At 45.9% G+C, this 24809-nt stretch overlaps 1 protein-coding gene across 15 annotated transcripts in view; it reads right to left on the bottom strand.

Moving 5' to 3' along the window:
* JAKMIP3 (Janus kinase and microtubule interacting protein 3) overlaps positions 1-24809 on the bottom strand; it is a 2072678-nt gene that overhangs the window by 235247 nt on the left and 1812622 nt on the right. For all 15 annotated transcript variants that reach the window (XM_069611426.1, XM_069611425.1, XM_069611424.1 and 12 more), the window contains one exon: positions 19740-19812. In XM_069611426.1, coding sequence (XP_069467527.1) covers positions 19762-19812 — 51 coding nt within the window. In that variant the 3' untranslated portion in view covers positions 19740-19761. The remainder of the gene's footprint in view (positions 1-19739; positions 19813-24809) is intronic.

Raw genomic sequence — 24809 nt, forward strand, 5'->3', positions numbered from 1 at the left:
GGCTGCAAGCATGAGTACTGTTCATTGGTCACATTATGGCAGTGGTCTTCAAACTTTTTTGGCTCGGGCCCCCCCTGAGCCAAGTTTGGGACGGCCGGGCCCCCCTAAAAGTGCCGGATGGACAGTATGTAGAAATCGCCATGAAGCTTTGCGTGCCGTCACCGCGCCCTACTCCCAGTACAGACCCTGGGCTCTCCCCCACCATACTCCCACCACTATCCCAGTTCTGCCTCCCATCCTGCTCCCACCACAGTCCCATAACACAAGCATACACACAACACATTTAAATAAAAAATAAATCACCATGAACTTACCTTCTGCAGGGGCCTGCGCATGGTTGCTAAAACGCCCCGCTCCAGGTTGCTCTGCCTATATGTGCGAGGAGGCGCAGGAGCACCCCCTCGCACATACATACATGCAGTGCCCTAGCCAGCATTTCCAATGAGCTATGCAAGGCTGGCGAAGCAAAACACCCCCAACGTTTCATGGCTCAGTGATCATGTGCGGCTGGGGAAATGAACTGTCAAAGGCAAACGGTGTTTCCCTTTGACAGTTCAGCCAGCCCAGGAGCACTCCCTCAGCTGGAAAAAGCAGCTGAGGGAGTGCTCAGTGTTTCACTGGGCTGGCTCCTCGGTTCCACCATAATGGGTGAGGTGGCCAGTGGGTGAACGCCCCCTCACCCATTAGGGATGAGTCGGCAGGCTTGGACTGGCCTATAGGGCAATAGGGCGATGACTGTACCAAAAATGCAAAATGCTAGTGTAGGCCAATCAAAATGGGCCACTTTTTTGGCCAATGTGGGCCAGTTTGAGGAGTTGCTTCACTATGCAGCTAGTAGTTTTGACCATTGTTGCTTAATAAATATTCTTTAAATATCACAATTTGTTTACATTTGAATAAATAACAACCCCTTGGATACTATTCAAACAGTCTGTGACTAAAGGACTGCATATCCATTTGCAACTGCTGGCCATGTTTTCATTGGTGCCTAAGACCGTTTTATGGTCCAGTCTGACCATGTGAGCTGCCCCCTCCCATTTCCCCCAATCTAAAAAAAAAAACCAAAAAATGTTTTTTTTTTTTACATTTCATGCTGGGCTCTGGCACCCCACAGTTTGAAGACCTCTGCATTATGGGGATATAGTGCACACTGGACCTGGATGCAGGTTATGTGCAGTGTATACCAAGGGTGTTTTTTTGGGGCTGGGGTCATGGTTGAGCCTCATGCGCTAGGCAATTCAACCATGACTTGCATCTCCAGCATGCGCTGCTGAAAATTACACACGTCAGTATGCACTGCAAAACATGTTTGTTAAAGGAGGTTCATTGCCCTTTCATATATGTTAAAAGAGGAATTATTAATAACTGAAATACAATTTTGTAACATCATGAAACATTTTCACTTCAGTAAAGGGATGTTATGGTTAAGTTGCATTAATAAAAACCTATGCAATTCACTAAAAAAAATGTTGTAAAGGGACGCTATGGTTAAGTTGCACTAATAAAACCTATGAAATTCACTGAAAAAACGTTGTTGAAGGGATGTCATTTTTTCTATTGCTCTTAGATAAGCAAATACATTTCAACCATTTTACAAAATTAGAAAAAGAAGACATACATAGTAAATTCAATTCATATACAATTCCTACAATATTCCATTGAATAAATATTGACATTTAAAACCCAGTCAATACTATAAAAACATATGATCAATTTATTTCTACATTTATAAAAGAAAAGTGTATTTAGGATTGGAACGGATCCAACTGTAAGCTATGAAGGAAGTGTACAATAGATGCTACAATTGAGGTAGTTCAGCCTGCAAGACATGCATTCCAACATTCTGTGCCATTTAAAGCACAAGGATTTCTCCCATCCATGTTTCTGAAAGAAGATCAACCTTTTGCCTTCAAGAGCAGAACACTGTGTCACCAGATGGATGAGAGATTCCTTGGCACCACTATATCCACAAAAACAGCAAAAAGAAATTCCTCTGAGAACTTTTGATATTTACCAACAACCTCTCTAGTCAAATACACGTTTAATGTACATTTTATAAACGACCTTCTAAAGTGTCTTTTCGAGTATCACAACAAATAAGGGGCACTGACACCTAATGTTTTGTGCTCCATGTATAAATGACTGAGGGAGTGTTAAGAATGAAATCATATCGTATTTATCCAATCCCCCCTATACAGTATTTATTTCACTTGTACTAGATTTTCAATTGATCACTCCAGAGCACAATACCAGAAATTCCTTTAAAATGCCGACTCTCTACTCAGTCTAAATGTACCGAACCCTCTAGGCTCTTTAACATTTTTAAAATCCACATAAAAAAGGTTTCCATGCCATATAAAAGCCTAGGTATTACATTTTCGTCATAAAATGAGATCAAAGATTTCACTGAGAATTTTCCAAATTTGTCATCAACAAACTTCATTTCATTGGACATTGCTGACGCATGTGCTTTCACACATTCCTTGATTCTTAAAATATTCGATTTAGAAAAGACAGGGAAACCCAAGTAGAAAGAATTGTCCACTCTTTCTAAAAACTCTACTCCAGATCGGCAGTTATACAAAGATTCCCTTGCCTTAGCTGCAAACTGCATGATCTTAGTTTTTTGGGGGTTAATGCCTAGTGAATTTAAACTGACCTAGCTGTTAAAAGCATCTTGCAAATACTGCAACCCCAATTCGCTGCAGTCAAACAGCAGAAAATCATCTGCATAACTAAGCCACGTTACTTTCAGATGTGCCAATTGTGGGGGGGGGGCAAAAGCTGCAGTCCTAAGATGCTCCCCAATATCTGAAATATGGAAATTAAAATGCAATGGGGCTAGTATGCAGCTTTATCTTACACCTCTTTGGATGGAAATCCTGAGTGACAAGGAACCATCCTCATTGAGTCTGACCTGTATAGGGGAGTTCTCATGTAAGCCTATGATCAGTCTTAATAACCCAGATGTTATTCCCCAACCCTGCAGCTTCTTCAAGAGGTGTTCCTTTTGACTCTATCATAAGCCGCAGGAAGGTCAATAGTTGCATGATAGAGGGTATTATATTTTTTAGTCCATGCAAATGATTGAAGACACTTCAGTAGGAAGTGGTTTAACGTTGTCCCTTAAATACATCCAAAACCCAGTTTGCCATTTTTGGAGGCATCCTGTGTCCTTGGCCCAGATCTCTAAATGATGAAGCAGCAAGGTAGTAAACACCTTCCTGTCTGCGTCTAAAATGGAGATCAGGCGGTAGGTTGTTCTTAAGGTCAGACATTTGACCCCTTTTGTAAATAAGGATTAAATGGGCGGTCTGACAGGTTTCAGGGAAGCTATTAGTGTCTATCATGTTCTTAAAGAGGTATATCAAAGGAGAGACAATAGCAACGGGTTACTGCGAAAAACCAAATTAGACAGCTTATTTGGTCCAGGACCATAGATGTACACATTTCCCCAAGGATTTCAAAAATGATCTCTTCATCAACTACTAGCTGCCTGTCATCTATGCCAGTCAACTATGCTCTAATGGAACTCAAATGTGGTTATGGATTCGTCTAGGGAAAAGATCTTTTCAACATATGCACCCCACTTGGATTCCGCAGCCACATTTATCTGCTTTATGGCTTGTGACTGGAAGATTCCATTAAAATAATGAATCGCCAGAACATCAAGGAGTTTTTGCTGCCCAAGACCTCCAACATATTGTCATTATGCCTCAGAATCAATTGAACTCTTCCTCCCTTAACCCAGTTTCTATAGTTTAACTGGATTTTCTTGATAGTCTACACCATCCCATGATATGCCCCACCCTGTGGGACTTTAATGGCCTTGATTTCAGCCCTAAGCCTCCTTTTACATTCAGCAAATTTCGAGTCAAGTGTATGTAAATGAGAAGTTCTGTTAAACAAGACCTAAAGACTATTGTTAATATCCTATACACAAAAGGATTAACAGATTCAACCGTTAGTGTGTTCACTTTCCAATCCCCAGTGGTCGTAGAACCCATTCCTCAAATGCCTGATTAGCCAAAGAGACTATATTCTTATTCCCAAAAATTTGATTAATATGACCCTTGGACCTCAATATCCCATGGACCACCTCCTAATTGCTCACTCCATGGGAGGTGTATTTCTGTACTCAGAAGGGAGTGATCACTCAGGGTAGTTCAAATTATTAGTTTTGTTTAATACCCCAATATTTATAAATATATAATAAATAGGTGAACTGGCTTTTCCATTATGCCAAGTATGATGGGTCTAGGGTCATTAGGGGATGCCCAATTTAACATACCCAAACCTACGCCCTCCATACTGACACTCCATTTCCACCCACCCAAATTCCTTAAACTTATTTCTTGCAGGATAAGGTCGAATACCACCCTTGAATTAAAATAAAGCATTATGGTAGAGATCCACAAAATCTACCCTTGCAATATCCTTAGTTGAGATGGAACTCAAAAGCTTCAGAATATTGGATCGGTTTCGAGCCACATCCCGATATTCTGGTAGCAAGCATTCAACCAAAAGTTGATATGTCACATTTGAAGGGAAGTCTTGATTAACATGTCAGCGAGAGGTGCTTTCCAGCCCACTGTATGTTCGCAAAGAACAATAGTCATGTTGAGAGGATGGAAAATCAGTACCCCTTTCATCCTTCAAGATGGTGGTCACCTCTCTATAAACATGAACGTTTACGCCTCCAAAATTACAATGGGATTTTTGGTGTGCCCCTATTTTTTGAAAAATAAAAAAAAAAGGGTCCAGCTTTTTGGTGAGTCAGTCCTCCCAATAAAACGTCTTTGCACGTTCTGCACACAGGTTTTCCCCTGCATTCCAGATGCACTACTGCGTGTGGGTCTAATGATTCAGAGGCAGTTTTTTGAAAGGTGGGTGGGGGCACTCTTCCTGTGGACCATGTTACGACAAAGCTCCCCTTCCGGTGTCGCCCCTGCTGGGATGCTGCTCCTGCGATACAAATAATGGATTCAATCCCAACTGTAAGCCCTCCATCTGAACAGCTAAAGAAGCAAACCTAATTTCCAAGACCACTCGAGGCCGGCTTGGTGCTTCCCTGCTGATTTTTGTCTCCTCTGCTTCGACATGAATTGTCTCCTGGAGTGGGGGTGACTGAGCACCCTTTTACATCTTATTATTTACGGCATCTAACTGAATTTCAGGATTCTGCACCATTACTACACTTTTTACAGTTCTCATATGGTTTTGTTGTTGCTGATTTCTGAGAACCGTCATTAACGAGGGCAGATTCATCAGAGTTCATAAAAATGTCCTTGACGACAGTTTATATGCCTTCTTCCTGGGGGTCTTTACAAGGGGTTTCTACAAGTTTATTTTTTTTGGGACATTCTTCTTTTCACAGTATGTTTTCTGGGCAATTGGTTGGGTAAGATGATCCGGGCTCTCCCATCTTCCATTACATCTGCTAGGGGGCCAGAATTAATTAAAACAACCGAGGTGTACAAATCCTCCTGTTTCAAGACATTCTCTTCCAGCTCTTGATTTTTCTCCTCAACTATAACAGGCCCGAAAGGGTTCTCCCCCACATGGATACATTTAATTGAGATAGGCTTCCTGCCGACCAGGCACAGACCGGTGGGCTCAAACTGGGTATCTGATTCAGTTCCTATATCTCATACTGATTTCACGGGAATGCAGGGACATTGCACTTCTTCGTGTGGCCGTTCAGTGTTTAAATTACCCACAAAAAAGTTCTTCAGTTTATTTTGTATTTCTACATTGCTAAATTTAAATAGTAAGGACTCAAGCAGGGTCGTTTGACTTTTTGCTTCAACTTTAAGTGCTTCATGCAGGGACATCAGGATACGTAATACTTGGTTGATTTCTTCTAGCACCACGTTTTAACTCCTGTACAAACACTCCTCAACTCTTTGGTCCACGTGTCATATAATGGCAGATACATGACGATGAGGACGTGGCACAAGAGTGGAAGCAGTAGTTGAAAATGACTCAGAATCGTAAACGGAAATGTCTGCGAGATCCCACGATTCATGCCTTTCTTTTCGCCTTGTTCCCATTTTCTCGAATTCCCGCCTGAGAAATCCGTCTCCCGGCTTACTTTCCCTACACCTATGTGGTTGGTCATTCACTCTCCTTGACCGTGATCTGACGAGAGGGTCCTGTGGCCTGTAACCTGATGTCGATGGGACACTTGAGTTAGAGGAAAATAGGCAGTTATCTTTCTGAATGCCTTTTCCAACATACAACTATTTACAGACGGCACTGCTATACTTGTTCACAAGTTCTGTGAGGAGCAAGTGTCCATGCCATTCACGGCACTTGAAGGGCCTTTACCAGGACACAATGGCAATGATACTTCTAGGACCATTTGCAAAAGTTAATTGTCCTTTGTCAAGCAGTCCTGAGTCATAGTTACACGAGGCAGAGGGAGAACCTTGGCTTTGCTTCGCAGATCGTACATAGGGGGGGCGACAAACAGATGGATCACAAAGTACACAAAGGAAGCAGTGCTAATACCGCGCTCACCAATCTGAGATTGTCTTCAGGTCTCTTTTGCCCAGCCCCTCACCTTCCTCGCCAAATACAAAATACTGCCAATACAAAATACACACACTGCGCTTGCTCCGGGCTCTCTGTCTGCTATTTTGAAGTCCGTGGCCATGCATCCTCCTCTACAAAAACACTGTAGACAGACTTGCAAAAGGTGGCAATTGAACCAATACTCTGCTGGCATCCTGCCAATACACACTGCAAACAACATGCGCATGCTCCACGCTATGTGTGATATTTTGACATTCTTGGCCACATCTCTTCCTCTACACAAACACTGTAGACAGACTTGCCAAAGGCAGCAATCCAATTGATTGTCTCCAGCCACACTGCCAACACGCACTGTACACACTGCGCATGCTCCATGCTGTGTTTGCTATTTTGAAGTCCTTGGCCGCACCTCCTCCTCTACACAAACACTTTAGACAGACTTGCCAAAGGCAGCAATCCAAACAATAGTCTCCTGTCGTGCTGCCAATCATCACTGCACACTCTGTGCGTGCCTCGCGCTGCTAGTGCTATTTTGATGTCCTTGGCCACACCTCTTCCTCTACACAAACACTGTACACAGACTTGCCAAAGGCTGCGGATCTAGGTCACCTGGTCTAAGCCCCACCCACCTTCTTAGCCCTGCCTCTTGCTTCCTGCTCTTAACTCTTAGATGAAGCGCGTTTCTAGCCCGGGAGTCCAAAGTGAAGGGCAGTCAAAGAAAAGGGCTATTGCTGTTTGGACCTGTTCAGACCAGGAGGATCCAGGGTCCGACCCCCTGCTAAGACAGCAGGTAAGCATGCACCAACATGTGTTTACACCCTCTGTCCCAACAGGCCATCCTCACCCTCTCTGGTGCCCCCGTGGTGTTCCCTTGTGCATCACCCCCCTTCCTGCACACAGGAGTCTGTCTTGATACATTCTGGTTTCACCATCACCATTTTTTGGCCAATGCTGCATTTTTACTTTTATGGACTTCATTGATTCACAGTGCATCACCCTTTCTCAACTCTCATGCTGGACTTCCTTTGCATCTTGTACTCATGGTGGCCCTGAATCATGCTGTTCCATCTTCTTCTTGTATCCTGGCTTGCAACATTATGTGTTACTACTGAATTATGCAATTGTATTAGCTCTCCTCTCTTGCTTCTCCACTCTTTTTGACTGCTTAATCTCTGTTCTCTCCTCCCCTCTCCTTTCCCCTCCCTTTTCCAATCTCCTCCCCTCCTCCCCTTACTTTCTTCTATGCACTTACTCTATCAGAATTGTCCCTGGACCTACTATGATAGCAACCTCGTCTGTCGCTCCCCTAACCCCTTACTGTTGCCCCCCTTCCCTCCAGCACTATCTGAAACGTTGTCAGGCCTAGTACGATAGTCACTTGTTTTGTTCCTCCCCTCCCTTTCTGCACCCCTCTCCCTCACCTTTTGTTTTCCTCCAGCTCTACCAGAAATGTCGTCAGGCCTAGTACGGTAGTCGCCTGTCTGTTTCCATTTCCTTCCCATTCTCCCCCTCCCTTCCTTATCTATATCTTAGCACTTGCACTATCTGAAATGTCGTCAGGCCGAGTACGATAGTTAATTTCACATCCTTACTGTTTATGGCGTGTAAGAATGACGTTGTATTTTCCCTTGTTCCCTTCCTTGCCTTGAAGCGCTTTGAAACACATTGTGTATAGGCGCTATATAAATAAACTATCATATCATATCAGCCACACTGCCAATACACACTGCACACACTGCGCATGCTCCTTGCTGTATGTGCTATTTTAAAGTCCTTGACCACACATCCTCCTCTACACAAACACTGTAGACAGACTTGCCAAAGGTAGCAATCCAAACAATAGTCTCCTGCCGTGCTGCCAATCCTAACTGCACACACTGTGCGTCCTCCTTGCTGTGTGTGTTATTTTGAAGTCCTTGGCTGCATCTCCTCCTCTACACAAACTATGTAGACAGACCTGCCCAAGGCAGCAATCCAAGCAATAGTCTCATGCTGCACTGCCAATACACATTGCACACACCACAACTGGATGTTAATGTTAGGTTGTACTAATAAAAACAGGCAATCCTTTGAAAACAACTTTGTTAAAGGGGCATTATGATTGCAAGGCAAAATCGTACAACCAAAGAAATTCACCAGTTATGGTAAGCTATGCAAACACAACTCATGCCACTGCCATCACTGCTAATACTAAGAAACAGGACATCAAATATGACATCACAAATGGCATCATCAAGGACATCACCAATAACATCACATATGATGCCACTCCTCTGCAACAATCCTGATGGAAATTCCTTAGAAGGGATTCTGTTTAGAGTGTTGTTAGTGTCAGAAACCTGGTGGTATTCTCTGAGGCGGACCTTGAGAATCTGTTATTCAGGTGGTCAAGGAAGGGCTGACACTCTCAGATCCCAACCCTGGAAACAAATGAGTGATAAAGGATCCCCTGGATGGGGGCACTCAGGGTTGTGTTCAGGAAAATGCCCCAGGTGAGACGTGTCATTATACCAAAGTGGAAAGTGAGGAGGACGGAGTTCCTGAGGTTTCTGTAGGAGGTACCACATCTGCCTCCCTTCCTCTCATCGCATCTCTCTTGCCCAAATCCAACAAACTCTCTGTATATAACAAATCCCATAGAAACTGCACAAATACTCTCAGTCATTCTCCTTCCCGTCCCTCTGCTTGTTATTTCCTACACTCCCAATCTTCTCAGACAAAACACTACCATTCACACAATCCTCCCTGTTCATCTCATGACAATAAACCCAATCACCCAATCATTCCCGTTTGTTTCACAAACCTTACCATTCTCACCCTTCTGGATTTACCAACCCCCCGGGGCTAAGAATATCAATTTTCATGACAACCCCCCCTTTTCGGACACAAACACTTTCCCACACCATGGAAGACATCGGGCTAACCCTAGAGCCATTTACCTGACATGTCCCAACACAAGGGTCAGGCAGAGTCAGGCAATGGACCAGAATCACACACACTTGACATTTTTCCCCATAGGGATAAAAGGTGGAGCACAAGAGCACAATACGAACAGGGCAGACCGCACGAGGAGAGAGCTATCCGAGCACGGCATTCAAGGGGAGGAGAAAAGCGGCAATTACCGAAGGGGTGACAAGGAGAGAAGCAACCTTGTCATTTCTGACCCAGACCGGTGAAGCCTCCACAGAAGGAAACATAAGACCACGAACAACAGCCCAAGTGTTTTTCAGCAGATTTCAACAGTACACGGAGCATGCCTACGCTGATAAACAGGACAGAGGGAGGTGCCTGCTACCATGGTACCGTCCTTGACTCCAGATACAAGTAAAGCCAATCGGTTCATCACAGCCGGTGAGTCGAGGGGAGAACCAATAAGAAACCGAACTGTGTTGAATGAAAGTCACAAAGTAGCAAATTATGAAAACTACAAAGAACTGTGGACATTGAGGGAATGCCAGTTGCAGAGGGGTCCGGCACCACGTGGGTGCTTACTCAAGATACTCTGGTTAATCCCGTGTTTGTAGAACTACCGATACCAGAAGGCCCTAGGAGAGCCGCAAGGAGTCCCTAGGAGAGCCGCAAGGAAAAGTTCAAAGTGGCCATACAGGGGTCTGGCAAAACCCCCTGTACAGTCGAAAGTCTTTGACCTGCACATAATTGGAAAGCTAAGGGAGGTGAATCCAGCATAGTGAACTCAAAGGAAGAAATGTGTGAAAGGAAAGAATTGGCAAGAGTGAACCTGGCGGAGGGATGCCGATAGAACAAGGTGAAGCCTGAAGTCCCAATGAACAGTGTGTTGACGAAAGTGAACCCGGCAGAGGGGCATCCACAGTGAACTGTTTAAAAAGACCTCAAGACTTGTGAACGTCACAGGTGAGACTGTTCTGAAAAGCCATAGTGAACCCGATGGAGGGAGGCTGAGATTTAAGAAGGGTCTGAGCCCAGAAGAGGGAGATCCAAGGGTGAAATGTTTTCACCCAAAGAACTGTGAAAACAAAAGAGGAAAGTGTTTGAACGAGAGCCAGAGTGAACATGGTGGAGGGAGGCAAACATTCAAGACATTTGGAACAGAACTTCTTTTTGGTTGTTATTTTTGCAACTCATCAGGTCCTGGGAGGCAAGAGACTGTAACGCTCACCTGATTCGCACGGAGGCGCTGGTCTAGGCAGGAAGGTGTCTGTGACTCGAAAGGTGATGTGCAGGACTCGGTTGGCTTCTGGGGCTGAGCCTCTTCGCACTGTGTGTCGAACTCGAAGGGTGGGATTTCTGCAGGTGAGAGAATATGGGGGTTAATGATCTGGGCAGTTGAGTGTCTCTCTCTCTCTCTCTCTCTCTATTCCCAGCTTCCCCGTAGAATCCCCCCAGTCAACGTGCTCACCTTAGATAGGTGAATGCTGGGCTCTCCATCTGCGTCTGGTGCAGGGTGCCGTTGCCAGTTCCTTCACTGGGTAAAACGTAGGCCTCTTAACATCAGAGGATTGCTACCGCCGTTAACTGCACGAGCGGTGAGTTTCCGGACACCTTTTGTCCTTAAAGTCTTTAGGTGCGAGGGCACTTTTATGTAGATCAGGGTTTGGTATAATGCTTTCTCCTATTTGTTTTGCAGGGCTCTGGAGACAGAAGATGGTGTGAAGGGAGCCGAAGCTGGAGCCAGAGCCTTGGAATGGGAATGAAGCGCTTGGAATGCGTGAGTAAATGCAAGCGCTCTAACTGTTTCTTTTCTCTTGCAGCTGCGGGTTCGTGCTGAAGAGATGCTGGAAAATGCCGGAGTATTTGCAGGCGTCCTATTATGGCGAGCGCGATGGGCGTAAGTAAATACCTGTCTAATGTCTCTCCTTTTGTCTTTCAGGTCCGGATTGCAGCGTTGGAGACCCAGAGTGCCGGTAAGAAATAACTATGCCTTTGTTTTCACAGGCGGAGATGCAGCGTGATGAAATGGTCGCTGCCGATGGATCAGGTGAGTAATGCGCTTCGTATGAAGGTTGCCGTGCTAACCTGTAGTTTCTTATTTTGCAGGTGCTGCTGAAGACTGGATGCGGGGATGGTAAGTATTGTTCTTGCAGGTTCTGCTGAAGACTGGATGCAGGAATGGTAAGTATTGTTCTTGCAGGTTCGGGCCCGGATAGAAGAAAAGCTGGAACAGACTCGGTGAGCGTTCTGCTGCAGATGCAGAATAACGCGAAGCACGTTTCATCAATCGGGTGTGGTTTAAATAGCCTTGGAGTGCTGAGGCGTCTTCCTCCACGGCCCCGCCTAGGTAAGAAAAGAGTTCCTGTTCCAGAAGAGTTCCAGTGTTGTATCCAGGGAGAGGAGCTTGCCCCAACCAGGTAAGAAAGTAGTTCTGGCTTACTGAGGATTCCTATGCAGCTGGTAAGTAAGCAGCATGGTCTGCTGCAGGTAAGTCCACCCAAGCATCTTCATATAGATTATGAGCCCGGCGCTTCCAGTGCCGGGACCGATGGCATTGATGAGCCTGGCGCCACCGGCGCCAGGACAAGGTCCAAAAGGTCCCAGTGGGGACTGGCTGGTGCCTAGGATTAAGGTTAGGGGCCTGCTTCCAAGGACGTTGGGCTGGTCCTGACTCCTTGGAAGCAGTGATCATGACAGAGACTTTTTGTAGAAAAGAGACTTAACCACCGAAGGTCCTCATAGGTGAAGGGGAACTTTTGTCTCGTGCTGGGGAAGCTCGAGTGTGTGCTGTGCTCAGAGTCACACCTTGTCCGTGCTCAAAACGTGGGGACGGGAGACCCCCGGGTAACACATCCTGACTTATCATTTGTGAACACTTCTTTCTTTCTTGTGAACCCTATTCCACACTCTTTTTGTATTTAGCATAAGGATTGGCAAAAGGTTTTTCTTAGTATAGGGCTTTTTATTTGACACAACGCCACTCGGACTGTCTTACTTTTATTTGATGGTCGTAGCTTGCTCCCATCTTGAATTTAGGTTTAGATTAGGCAATTTTCCAACCAACCTATACAGTTTAATAATCACCCCTGAACTTTGATCACTTGTGACTGTCTATTTTTGATATCATTTCTTCCTTACAGTAGCAACATATGATGGGTGATTGTGAGGCGTCTCATGAATTACTCAATGTATCACAAAATGTACTTATTGAAACAGAAACGTTCTAAACAACTTTTGTCATAAATACAGCAATTTAATAATGCATACACATAGACAAATGCTGCAGCATGGACCATAGAATTAGAGTATTTTTAATCTGGTATGTTTTGCCAGTAGAATCATAGGTCCAAGCCTATCAGGATGTTAACTAATGTTAAACTTGGAATCAACAGTTAACAAGATAAGAATAACTACACATATGTGTTAGTACAAAAAATATATATGGAGACCGTCAGTGCATACACATCTGTGGCACATACAGGGAAACTCTAGTAAGGAGGAAACAAATTCTATAACAAGAAAATGGCACTAATATTACACTTCATCATCATGTATAAAAATTGTATTGTCTGTCTGGGGCCTGCTTATTGTTCCATGTATCAGCATCATGAGCTCAGGCAAATCCCCAAGGAAAGTACCATAAGAACATTGCACACGGTTAAGGTCTACATATACAAGACCTTCAGAGTGTGTGTATCATGTTTACAATACAGTATGACCAGATCAAGTCCTCTGCTTAAAATTCTTACTGTCATTGAAAGAAAGCAACTGCCCCAGATATGTGATGTCATCAGTGATGTCATTGATGATGCCATTTGTGATGTCAACTTTGATGTCGTGATTGTTAGTCTTAGCAGTGCATGGCAGTGGCACAAGGTACGGTTGAATAGCTTACCATAACTGACAAATTCCTTTGGTTTTTTGATTTTACCTTGCAACCATAACGTTCTTTTAACAACGCTTTTGTTAATACATCTCATAGGTTTGTATTAGTGCAACTTAACCATAATGTCCCTTTAACAAAGTTTTGTCAGTGAATATTCATATGTATACAGTGAGTGGATCAAACAGGCTCGATCAAACAGCTTGGAAGATACTGCTAACTGTACACTTCATTCGAGAGTCAGGTTTTTCATATTTTCTCGGAAAGTAGAAACTGACGAAAACTGACTGGAAGACCATTCCAGCAAGAGATCTGTCTCCCTAAAATGTCCTTTTAGATTCTGGAAAGGTAGAAAAGTAGGCACTTAGATATAGAATTTCTCCTGATGACTCAGATCATGTTGACCATCTCTGTGTCTCTAGGGGGACGATGATTTGTTTCGGGTATAGGCCGACTAAGAGACCCAGCATGAAACAAGACAGAAAGGAAAGAGAAGGAAACATGATATAATGCATTTTCAGAACAGCTACTGTGTAGTAGTGTACTAATTACACATTTTTAACTGATGTCTCATTCTAGCTCATTCTAGCTAGCGTAATTACGAGCTTGGTTGAATCATGTCTGGATGCCATCCAGAGAAGATTGGATCAGCAATTTATGGGGGGATCAGCAATTTATGGGGGGAGCGATAGCCTTGGGGAATGTCAAGTGCCAGAGAAAAACAAGCCCTCACCTGGAGCTCCTATCCATGACACAAAGTGTCTAAGAGGCACACTGAACCCGAAAAGAGTAGCCTCATACAAGGGTGTTGCATACCAAAGGGCCTTTGATGATCTCGGGCTGAGAAGGGGGCAGGAGTAGTGTAGAGAGAAGGAGCTCAGCACAAGTGGGGCAAGATTCCACCATTTTGTTTCTCTTTGTACTTCTTTTTCTTCCTGTCCCCTACACTACCTTTAACACCAAGCACTTTGGATAGAATGCCAGAAAGCAAAGATCATTTATCTCAAGAACAGTGCTTGGAAACCTTAAAGTGTTCAATCACCTGAAGTCTTTTCCTATAAAAGCAGGGGGTTCCCATTCTTCCTTTGATTCACTTTGGGCCATCCAGGCAGAAGTAAGATTTTTACGTGGGAATCTTTTGGAATAGTTGACTTTCCAAAGCCCTCTGCCAGTGAGGAGAAGATTCAGTGTCCAAGGAAGAGGCAAGCTCTGCTCCCTAACCATCCCAAGGGCACATTAGGGGTGACCAGCTGCTGGATCAAGACCTGCCTCTCTGCCAGCTACACCATTACCCAGGACCTCACAGAGGTGAAGGACTCCTGAAATTGTTTGGAAGCCCCCCCCCCAATGTATGGGAGAATGAGTACAAGCACCTATCTTGTCCCTGAGCCCATGAGAGACAGAACAGCCTACTTGTACCACTTAGGGATGTGTTTGTAACCTATTTGACACAGTCAAACCAATAGAACCTTCAGGAGCTGTCTTTGGTAATCCCTTGATCTTTGAGTCGCTGTGCTGCAGATTCAAACCAGTTCACCTCCCCACCATGCCGGCCGAGCATGTTGCTGCTCTAGTGTTAAGGGGGCTGGTAATAGAAGGGGTAGAGCCACAACTGTATAAAAAATTGCTTTTGAGCAGGGGCTCTGAGAGGCTGCACTTGGACTCATTTTACTGATATCGTAAACAGATACTATCAAAGCAAGTTATCCATCACCACCATGTAACCATGAAGTGCTCTTTGGTAGCGTATTGCAGTTCATATTTACTTGGCATGAACGTGTCGCCGTTTTTCCCCCTCTCATCCAATGACTGCTGCCGGCAACCATGGACTAATGGGTGTAGTCTGCTACTTTGTTTTCTCTGGCTCAAATGCAGTGATTAACTGCAAACAGCAGCAGACAAAGCAGGGTCCTCCACCGAGTGATGGGCGACCATTAAGATGTGGAGATTAAAATACTCTCCGGCTGTGACATGCTGTTTGACCACCATCACACCACTGTGCATCCTCCTTTGTCTGCTGAAATATTAATATAATAATATTAATATTAATATAATATATAATGGTTGAAGGTAATCAGTCTAGTTTTCAGTTTAAGAAAAGGTTCAAAAAAAGAAGTTTGAATACCTTGTTATCAAGACGACTACAGCAGGATGTTTTTTAGCATAAACAAAATAATAGGCTCTTCAGAATGAATACCTTTCATAGAATTGTGTATGAAAGGTATTATCTCTGAAGATCTCAGAGCTCATTTTCAATTGTGGCATAACGTGAACGAAAGGCCTAAAAGCCATGAGTAAAGCTTTTACGCCTTTCATTTGTGCCACGCCACATTTTCAGTCATTTATATGGTGGAGATGAGAGGCAGAATGCAAGTTGTGTTTCTGCCATCTTCCTTCCTCTCCACCATACAAATACTACAGCATTTGTACTGGAAAGTATTTTCATGTGGGTACAAATGCTGGAGATCCCAATGGGTCCGCCGACTTTATGTACAAACATAACACAGGAGGATACCATAGGGATCCATTGTAAACAAACACTGCCTTGCATGCCACAGTAAAGAAACTAGTCCAGACTGGACCTAAATTTGTGGGCAGTCCCACGCAGGACTACTCATTATGATGCCTTCACACTTAGTACCCAGTAAAAAATGAGATATCACAGTAAACAATATGTTCAGACTGAATCCACCAATGTGGGCCAGTATCATGTAGAAACACTCCTTATGCTGCCTTCAGCCGTGATGGCTAGTAGAAACATGCAATACCACAGTTAAGAAACATCTCCAGATTGTACCCACCAATGTGGGCCAGGACAATGTAGCAACACCCATCATGCAGCCTTCACCCCTGATGCCCAGTAACAAATGCCACGCCACAGTGAATATGTGTCCTGACTGGACCCACCAATGTGGGCCAGTACCATGTAGGAACACTCTTGCTGCCTTCACCATTGATGCCCAGTACATAATTCCAAACCACAGTAAAGAAATACCTTAACTGGACCAACCAATATGGGCCAGCACCAGATGGGAACACTCATCATGATGCCTTTACCCTTGATGCCCAGTAACAAATGTAATGCCACAGTGAAGATGTGTCCAGACTGGACCTGCCAATGAGTGTCAGTAACATGTAGGAACACTTGTGCTAGCTTCAGCCCAGTAAACCATACCAAACCAGAGTAAGGAAATGTCCAGACTGGACCCACAAGTATGGGTAGTACCACATAGTACACTCATTATGCTGCCTTCACCAATGTGGGCCAGTACCACTTAGGAACACTCATTATGCTGCCTTCACCCTTGATGCTGAGTAAAATGCCATGACACTGTAAGAGGTTCTGTCCTACGCCCGCACCTCTTGCATTCCACTTTACTTCTAAATCAGAGGAATGCTCCCAGGGCCCAGCACACCATCAGCATTCACACGCATCATTCATTCATCATTCGCTCCCACATTCACACAGACATATAGGATTTATGCCGCATTCTTTCTTCAGTCACTCGCGCATTCACCTCTGCTGCGCACCAATACAGCATTCATATGTTTCTCTGGCAAATAACATACACTCTCTCATGTACGCACCCACTTACAAACACAAACCGTTTCATGCACGCACACACACATACATGTTTTCTTTACCTGCAGCCCTGCTCCATATTTCAGTCCTCTCGCCCTTGGGCTGAATGCTGCAATGAATGCCCTCCAGCTTCTGTGCAGCATACAACAGGAACAAGAAAGCAGAGAGTGCTTCCTGGGTCCTGCATATTTGCCGGAGCGCCACCTTCATGCCACCCCTCAGCAAAAAACACTCTCTTTCTGGCTGAAGATCTCAGAGCTCATTTTCAATTGTGGCATAACGTGAACGAAAGGCCTAAAAGCCATGAGTAAAGCTTTTACGCCTTTCATTTGTGCCACGCCACATTTTCAGTCATTTATATGGTGGAGATGAGAGGCAGAATGCAAGTTGTGTTTCTGCCATCTTCCTTCCTCTCCACCATACAAATACTACAGCATTTGTACTGGAAAGTATTTTCATGTGGGTACAAATGCTGGAGATCCCAATGGGTCCGCCGACTTTATGTACAAACATAACACAGGAGGATACCATAGGGATCCATTGTAAACAAACACTGCCTTGCATGCCACAGTAAAGAAACTAGTCCAGACTGGACCTAAATTTGTGGGCAGTCCCACGCAGGACTACTCATTATGATGCCTTCACACTTAGTACCCAGTAAAAAATGAGATATCACAGTAAACAATATGTTCAGACTGAATCCACCAATGTGGGCCAGTATCATGTAGAAACACTCCTTATGCTGCCTTCAGCCGTGATGGCTAGTAGAAACATGCAATACCACAGTTAAGAAACATCTCCAGATTGTACCCACCAATGTGGGCCAGGACAATGTAGCAACACCCATCATGCAGCCTTCACCCCTGATGCCCAGTAACAAATGCCACGCCACAGTGAATATGTGTCCTGACTGGACCCACCAATGTGGGCCAGTACCATGTAGGAACACTCTTGCTGCCTTCACCATTGATGCCCAGTACATAATTCCAAACCACAGTAAAGAAATACCTTAACTGGACCAACCAATATGGGCCAGCACCAGATGGGAACACTCATCATGATGCCTTTACCCTTGATGCCCAGTAACAAATGTAATGCCACAGTGAAGATGTGTCCAGACTGGACCTGCCAATGAGTGTCAGTAACATGTAGGAACACTTGTGCTAGCTTCAGCCCAGTAAACCATACCAAACCAGAGTAAGGAAATGTCCAGACTGGACCCACAAGTATGGGTAGTACCACATAGTACACTCATTATGCTGCCTTCACCAATGTGGGCCAGTACCACTTAGGAACACTCATTATGCTGCCTTCACCCTTGATGCTGAGTAAAATGCCATGACACTGTAAGAGGTTCTGTCCTACGCCCGCACCTCTTGCATTCCACTTTACTTCTAAATCAGAGGAATGCTCCCAGGGCCCAGCACACCATCAGCATTCACACGCATCATTCATTCATCATTCGCTCCCACATTCACACAGACATATAGGATTTATGCCGCATTCTTTCTTCAGTCACTCGCGCATTCACCTCTGCTGCGCACCAATACAGCATTCATATGTTTCTCTGGCAAATAACATACACTCTCTCATGTACGCACCCACTTACAAACACAAACCGTTTCATGCACGCACACACACATACATGTTTTCTTTACCTGCAGCCCTGCTCCATATTTCAGTCCTCTCGCCCTTGGGCTGAATGCTGCAATGAATGCCCTCCAGCTTCTGTGCAGCATACAACAGGAACAAGAAAGCAGAGAGTGCTTCCTGGGTCCTGCATATTTGCCGGAGCGCCACCTTCATGCCACCCCTCAGCAAAAAACACTCTCTTTCTGGCTCCCTTCTTGGAGCTAGCTTTCTCTTACTGAATGCCATATTAGCTCACCATGACACCTTCACTGTTCATACCATCAACGTCTACTGGGCACTCGACAGCCTTTTCGCTTTCTTCAATCAATTCATTCACAGATTGGGGATCTTTCATCTGCTTGCCATGCCAACCTTATCCTAATTGCATATTTTGAAATCTGCGATGGCCAATCAGAGCTCCTCAGTTCAAACTCCATCCAGACCACCCAAGAGATTATCAGTCTGCACTTACAAGTCTCAGTGTACAATACAAGTCATCACTTCAATCATGACCTTGCACTTGCACACACGCTATGGCTTTAGATAAAATCCCAGTTCACCGCTCTGATCAATCTCCCATCCTCACTTGAGAGAGCCATCTCCCTCACTACCACTTCCCCATGTGCCCCTGGCACTCAGGACCTGGAAGCTGGTCACTGTGCACATGCTGCTCTCTCTCTTTGGACTATCCACTTGCCTTGTGTTGTACAATTCTTCCTTTTACGTCTTTTATCGTCTATACAAAAATTGAGTTTCTGTGCCTGCATGCATTGCCTAAAGAATTGCAAGTCTTCAGTAAACATTCTGCATTTAAGAAAACCCCCATTGTTTGATCCATTAAAATAAAATCTACTCACAGTGGGTTATAGCAGTATTTTCTGATCATGCAAATTATACATGTGTATGCTTATTAATTCGATTTCAAGGACACACGTGAATGCAGCTGTTTTCTCTTGTTTCAGTAACAATATGCGTCTCTCTTAATGGGGGAAAAGACGGATGGAAGATACTTTCCTTATGTCACTGTGATGGAAGATACTTTCCTTATGTTGGTCCTACAATCTATTTGAACTGTTCCTAAATGAGAATGTGCATTATAAAATACAACACAAAGGCACCAAACTGTTGCTTATAATTCAGTGAATTTACAGGAGCAAAACCATATCCCATTGAACATTCAAACATGCTACTCACCTTTTGAAATTGATAGAAAATACTATGACCAGAGAATGAACGCTAGAGAAAAAAATAAAAATAAAAATAAAAACTGAAACAGAAACAGAAAAAAGAGAAAAGAAATTAGAGAAAAACAAGAATATTAACCACAGAAAATTTGATTATTTTATGCATCTTCAGTTTGAGTCACATTTTATTTCACTGTTTTATTTTTGTCACTCTAGTAACACAATCGATTTTATATGCATCGCTGTTTAACACAAAAGGGAACTTGTCCACATGACATGTGTTTATATGTATCATATCTATATGCAGTATACAAATGATGAACATAAATCATGTATTAATATACAATAGTTGTACTTTTTTGGTGATTCTTTTTCTAATTGGCAAAACATATGATGACTGATCACATGACACTTATATTCATCTCTTTCCATCTTTTTGGGGAATCATCTTTACTGATGTGGATGATCCTACCAGTAATCGACTATATCACGTCTTGCCATATTCCATTACTGGGAAAGTGGAGAGCATTCAGATGTCTCTAGATACCGCTTTCATCATAAAATTCTCTTTTCTTTAACAATCTTATCATTTTTTTATAATTATCAGGGTATTTATTGAGCATGGACCTAGCTATGAGAAGCAATGGATCGCTTTACAATCATCAAGGGAAGAACATGGCGAGGGAGGCAGAGAAACAAGAGAGCAGGAAGCAAAGAGGGAGGTGGGTGGGGCGGGCCATTTGGTAGCAAGCGAGCTACAAACAATCAGGGGATCACACAGTGGGGAGCAGTTCACCCAGTTTCAGTACCAATGTATACATAAGGGGCCCCTTATATGCTGGCAAAGGATTATTGGGGAAAATAAAGTCTCATTTATAAAACTCACAATTATTGGTCATGGATTTGTCTACAGTTGTCTTTAAGACTTCCCACTGTCTCTCATAGTTTATTGGAGAATATATTTTTGTATAGGGATTTTGTGGGCTGTTCAGAGTGTTTTTGGGGAACCATCGGTCATAGGCTGTAGCAACAGCTCCTGTGATTCTGGACTGACTCTGTAGGGGGTGCATTATTTGAAGAGTTTCTTTCTCCTGCATGGAGGTCAGAGGATGCTTGACTCCTTTGGTTGTCAACCAGGAAGGGATCTAGTTGGAAATCGCATGTAAGATCATGCAAATGATAATGGACCACTTGATAAAAATCTGATTAGCCATCTTCGTGGTTGAATGGATTGCCTGGCAGGTATAGAAGCCCAGTCAATGGTGCAAGGTGGGGTGGTCACAGTTCAAAATGTGGAACACAAATGCCTGTTTAAATAGGGAGTTCCACCTAAACAGTGCTGCATTCTATTGCCACGAGGGCAGGAGAGCTAAGAGGGAGGGGGGTTCAATTGATTTTTTGGTTGCTGTTTCATGTTATAGGGTGTGAAGCGCTGCTAAGATCTTTTATGTGTGGTATTTAGTGAGCTATTACATTATATTATGCAGAATTGGAGCAGAGTGGGCAGGAGTGGTCTGTGGTGGTCTGTGGTGGTCCGTGGTGGACGGGAAGGGGACCGGGAGTTTGTACCCTTATGAAGATATCACCACAGAGGCAAGGCCTAACTGGCAGCTTCTGGTAAGTAGTATGTTGCGAGCGGCTCTGCATTGGCTCTGCATTGATTGAGAGCATTCTGCTGTGGTAGTCTGTATCTCTCACAGTATTTAAGATCACTCTTCAGGAGGGGCGCAGAGTGCAGCCTGTACCTGCACACACGGCTTTGGAGAATGGTGCAGGGGGAAGGCGCAGAGCTTTTTGGATTGAGGTGAGTGGACCAGTAGTCATATGGGGGCAACGCTTTTGCTTGTGTTTTGTTTCTTTTTTCATCGGTTCGAAAATCACTCTACAGTTAATGACTTGCAAGAGGGCGTTTTCAGGAGACCAGTTCGATTAATCACATCGATTAGCAACAGTTTAGGCAGGCTAGGAGGCCACAGACTGGTTACAGCAGGGGTAACTGGTAGAGGATATTGGTTTGGCCTGAATTCTACCTAGTAGAGATCTACAAAATGGTCTCCAACGGCACTGATGTGTTTGGCTGCACTATGTGCCCCAGATTCCTAGACTTGGCGATCATACATCCTTTTCAGCGGCATAAGGAAAAAGGTACTTGGATCCTTGAGCTTGCTCTGCCCTATGGCACTATGGCAGTATGTCATGATACCAAGGTTATAATGTAGTGCACAAAATTGCACCAGCTCTATGAATACGGCAGAGACACATGGGCTGCCATTGGGATGCATCCAGGCAGGACATCCCCATCCACATGAGGACTCTTTAAAGGAAGTTAAGCAGAATAAACCTATTTGCCAAGCCAATGACAATCAATGAACACTAAAGTATATAGAGTAATTCCAGAAGAATCCAGGAAACAACTATCAGCAGACTTCATGTAATGCCTTGAGAAAGACCTTGTGTCGAAACATGTGTTGGCTGAGATTTCAGAATTGAACTACAATACATTTAATTTATGCATATATCTAAATATTATCGGATTCAATAGATAATTGTATCAGAGGAACATACATTAACCAATTTGGCAAAGCGCATTTTGCTAGTAGTAGTTTATATCCTTGTTTTTGTTTTTAGCTATAAATACTAAGGGGTCGATTCATGGAAATAATGTGCGCCGAAAATTCCCGCGCATAGGTGCCAAAACGTGCGAATCGCAGGAAAAGTGCGAAAATCGCAGTGCAAGTGCGAAAATCGCAGGGAAACCAGCGCACAGCGATTCATGGAAGTCCGTGCGCGAGAAAAACATTGGATGTGCGCTAAAATTTGTGCACCGTGCACGCCGGCGCACAGGTCATCCAACAGCGTGCGCCACGGCCACTGCGAAATCGCACATAGCGCGGCGCACATCACAAAAGTAGGCGGAACACGGGGCGTAACACTCGGAATGGGGAACAACGCGTGAAAATATGGGCGTCACGGGGGAAGTACAGGAGGCAAGTGCGCGGAACGCCCACACGCTCGCCTACAACCCGTATTCATGGAATCGAATAGGGCAAACCAGCGCACGGTCAAAGACGCGCACAGGGCCAAACAAGTACGCCACAAGAAAGCAGGCGGTAGCGCCCCTGCGGCTGAAAAAAATGTGCGCCAAAATGTGCGCTAACAAAAAGCACCCATATACAGCCATAATTAATGGGCCATACAGTGGCCCTCTAGGACAAATGAGGTGCAAAGGGGCACCGACAAACACGGACACCCGCTGTGTGAAAAATAGCGTGTGCGCGTGTTCCTGGGTGCGTGGGAAGTTCCACACGCGATTGTCCTGGGTACGTGTACTTCGGGGTGCGCGGGAAGTTCCACACGCGATTAGCCTGGGTACGTGTACTACGGGGTGCGCGGGAAGTTCCACACGCGCTTGGCCTCGGTAGGTGGGGGGGCGCGGGAAGTCCCACACGCGATTGGCCTGGGTGCGTGTACTTCGGGGTGCACGGGAATTTCCACATGCGATTGGCCTTGGTAGGTGGGGGTGCGTGGAAAGTTCCACACGCGATTGGCCTGGGTACGTGTACTTCGGGGTACGCGGGAAGTTCCACACGCGATTGGCCTGGGTACGTGTACTACGGGGTGCGCGGGAAGTTCCACACGCGATTGGCCTGGGTAGGTGGGGGTGCGTGGGATGTTCCACACGCGATTGGCCTGGGTATGTGTACTTCGGGGTGCGCGGAAAGTTCCACACGCGATTGGCCTGGGTACGTGTATTCCGGTGGTGCCGGGGAATGCTACATGTGATTTGGCCATGTGGGTCCTCCCAGGTGTTCCCTCTACACCCTCTACGGCCCCTGCAGGCAGCCCACACCACAGGGTACTACCCTGCACCCCTGCTCATGTCCCACAGGCAACCCATCCACCATGGCCATGCCCACCAGCCAACCCACATGTCACCTTGCACTACTGATCACCAACACATGTCTCCCATCACCCCACCCCCCAGCCACAGGGGCAGCCTCCACCAGGCCCCCACTCATGTCTACCACCACCCCCACCCCCCAGCAGTGCAGGGGCAGCCTCCACCAGGCCCCCACTCATGTCTCCCATCACCCCCACCCCCCAGCAGTGCAGGGGCAGCCTCCACCAGGGCCCCACCCATGTCTACCACCACCCCCACCCCCCAGCAGTGCAGGGGCAGCCTCGACCAGGCCCCACCCATGTCTACCACCACCCCCACCCCCCAGCCACCAGGGGCAGCCTCCACCAGGCTCCCACACATGTCCCCCTGCACCCCCACCCCCAGCCACCAGGGGCAGCCTCCACCTGGCCCCCACTCATGTCACCTATCACCCCCACCCCCCAGCAGTGCAGGGGCAGCCTCCACCAGGCTCCCACACATGTCCCCCTGCACCCCCACCCCCCAGCCACCAGGGGCAGCCTCCACCAGGCCCCCACTCATGTCCCCTATCACCCCCACCCCCCAGCAGTGCAGGGGCAGCCTCCACCAGGCCCCCACCCATGTCTACCACCACCCCCAACCCCCAGCAGTGCAGGGGCAGCCTCCACCAGGCCCCCACTCATGTCTACCACCACCCCACCCCCCAGCAGTGCAGGGGCAGCCTCCACCAGGCCCCCACTCATGTCTACCACCACCCCCACCCCCCAGCAGTGCAGGGGCAGCCTCCACCAGGCCCCCACTCATGTCTCCCATCACCCCCACCCCCAGAAGTGCAGGGGCAGCCTCCACCAGGCCCCCACTCATGTCTACCACCACCCCCACCCCCCAGCAGTGCAGGGGTAGCCTCCACCAGGCTCCCACACATGTCCCCCTGCACCTCCACCCCCCAGCAGTGCAGGGGCAGCCTCCACCAGGCCCCCACCCATGTCTACCACCACCCCCACCCCCCAGCAGTGCAGGGGCAGCCTCCACCATGCCCCACCATGTCTACCACCACCACCACCCCCAGGCAGTGCAGGGGCAGCCTCCACCAGGCCCCCACTCATGTCTCCCATCACCCCCACCCCCCAGCAGTGCAGGGGCAGCCTCCACCAGGCCCCATCCATGTCTACCACCACCCCCACCCCCCAGCAGTACAGG

This window comes from Ambystoma mexicanum, chromosome 8 (genome assembly GCF_040938575.1).
Source record: "Ambystoma mexicanum isolate Mex_15411 chromosome 8, UKY_AmexF1_1, whole genome shotgun sequence".
Taxonomy (NCBI): domain Eukaryota; kingdom Metazoa; phylum Chordata; class Amphibia; order Caudata; family Ambystomatidae; genus Ambystoma; species Ambystoma mexicanum.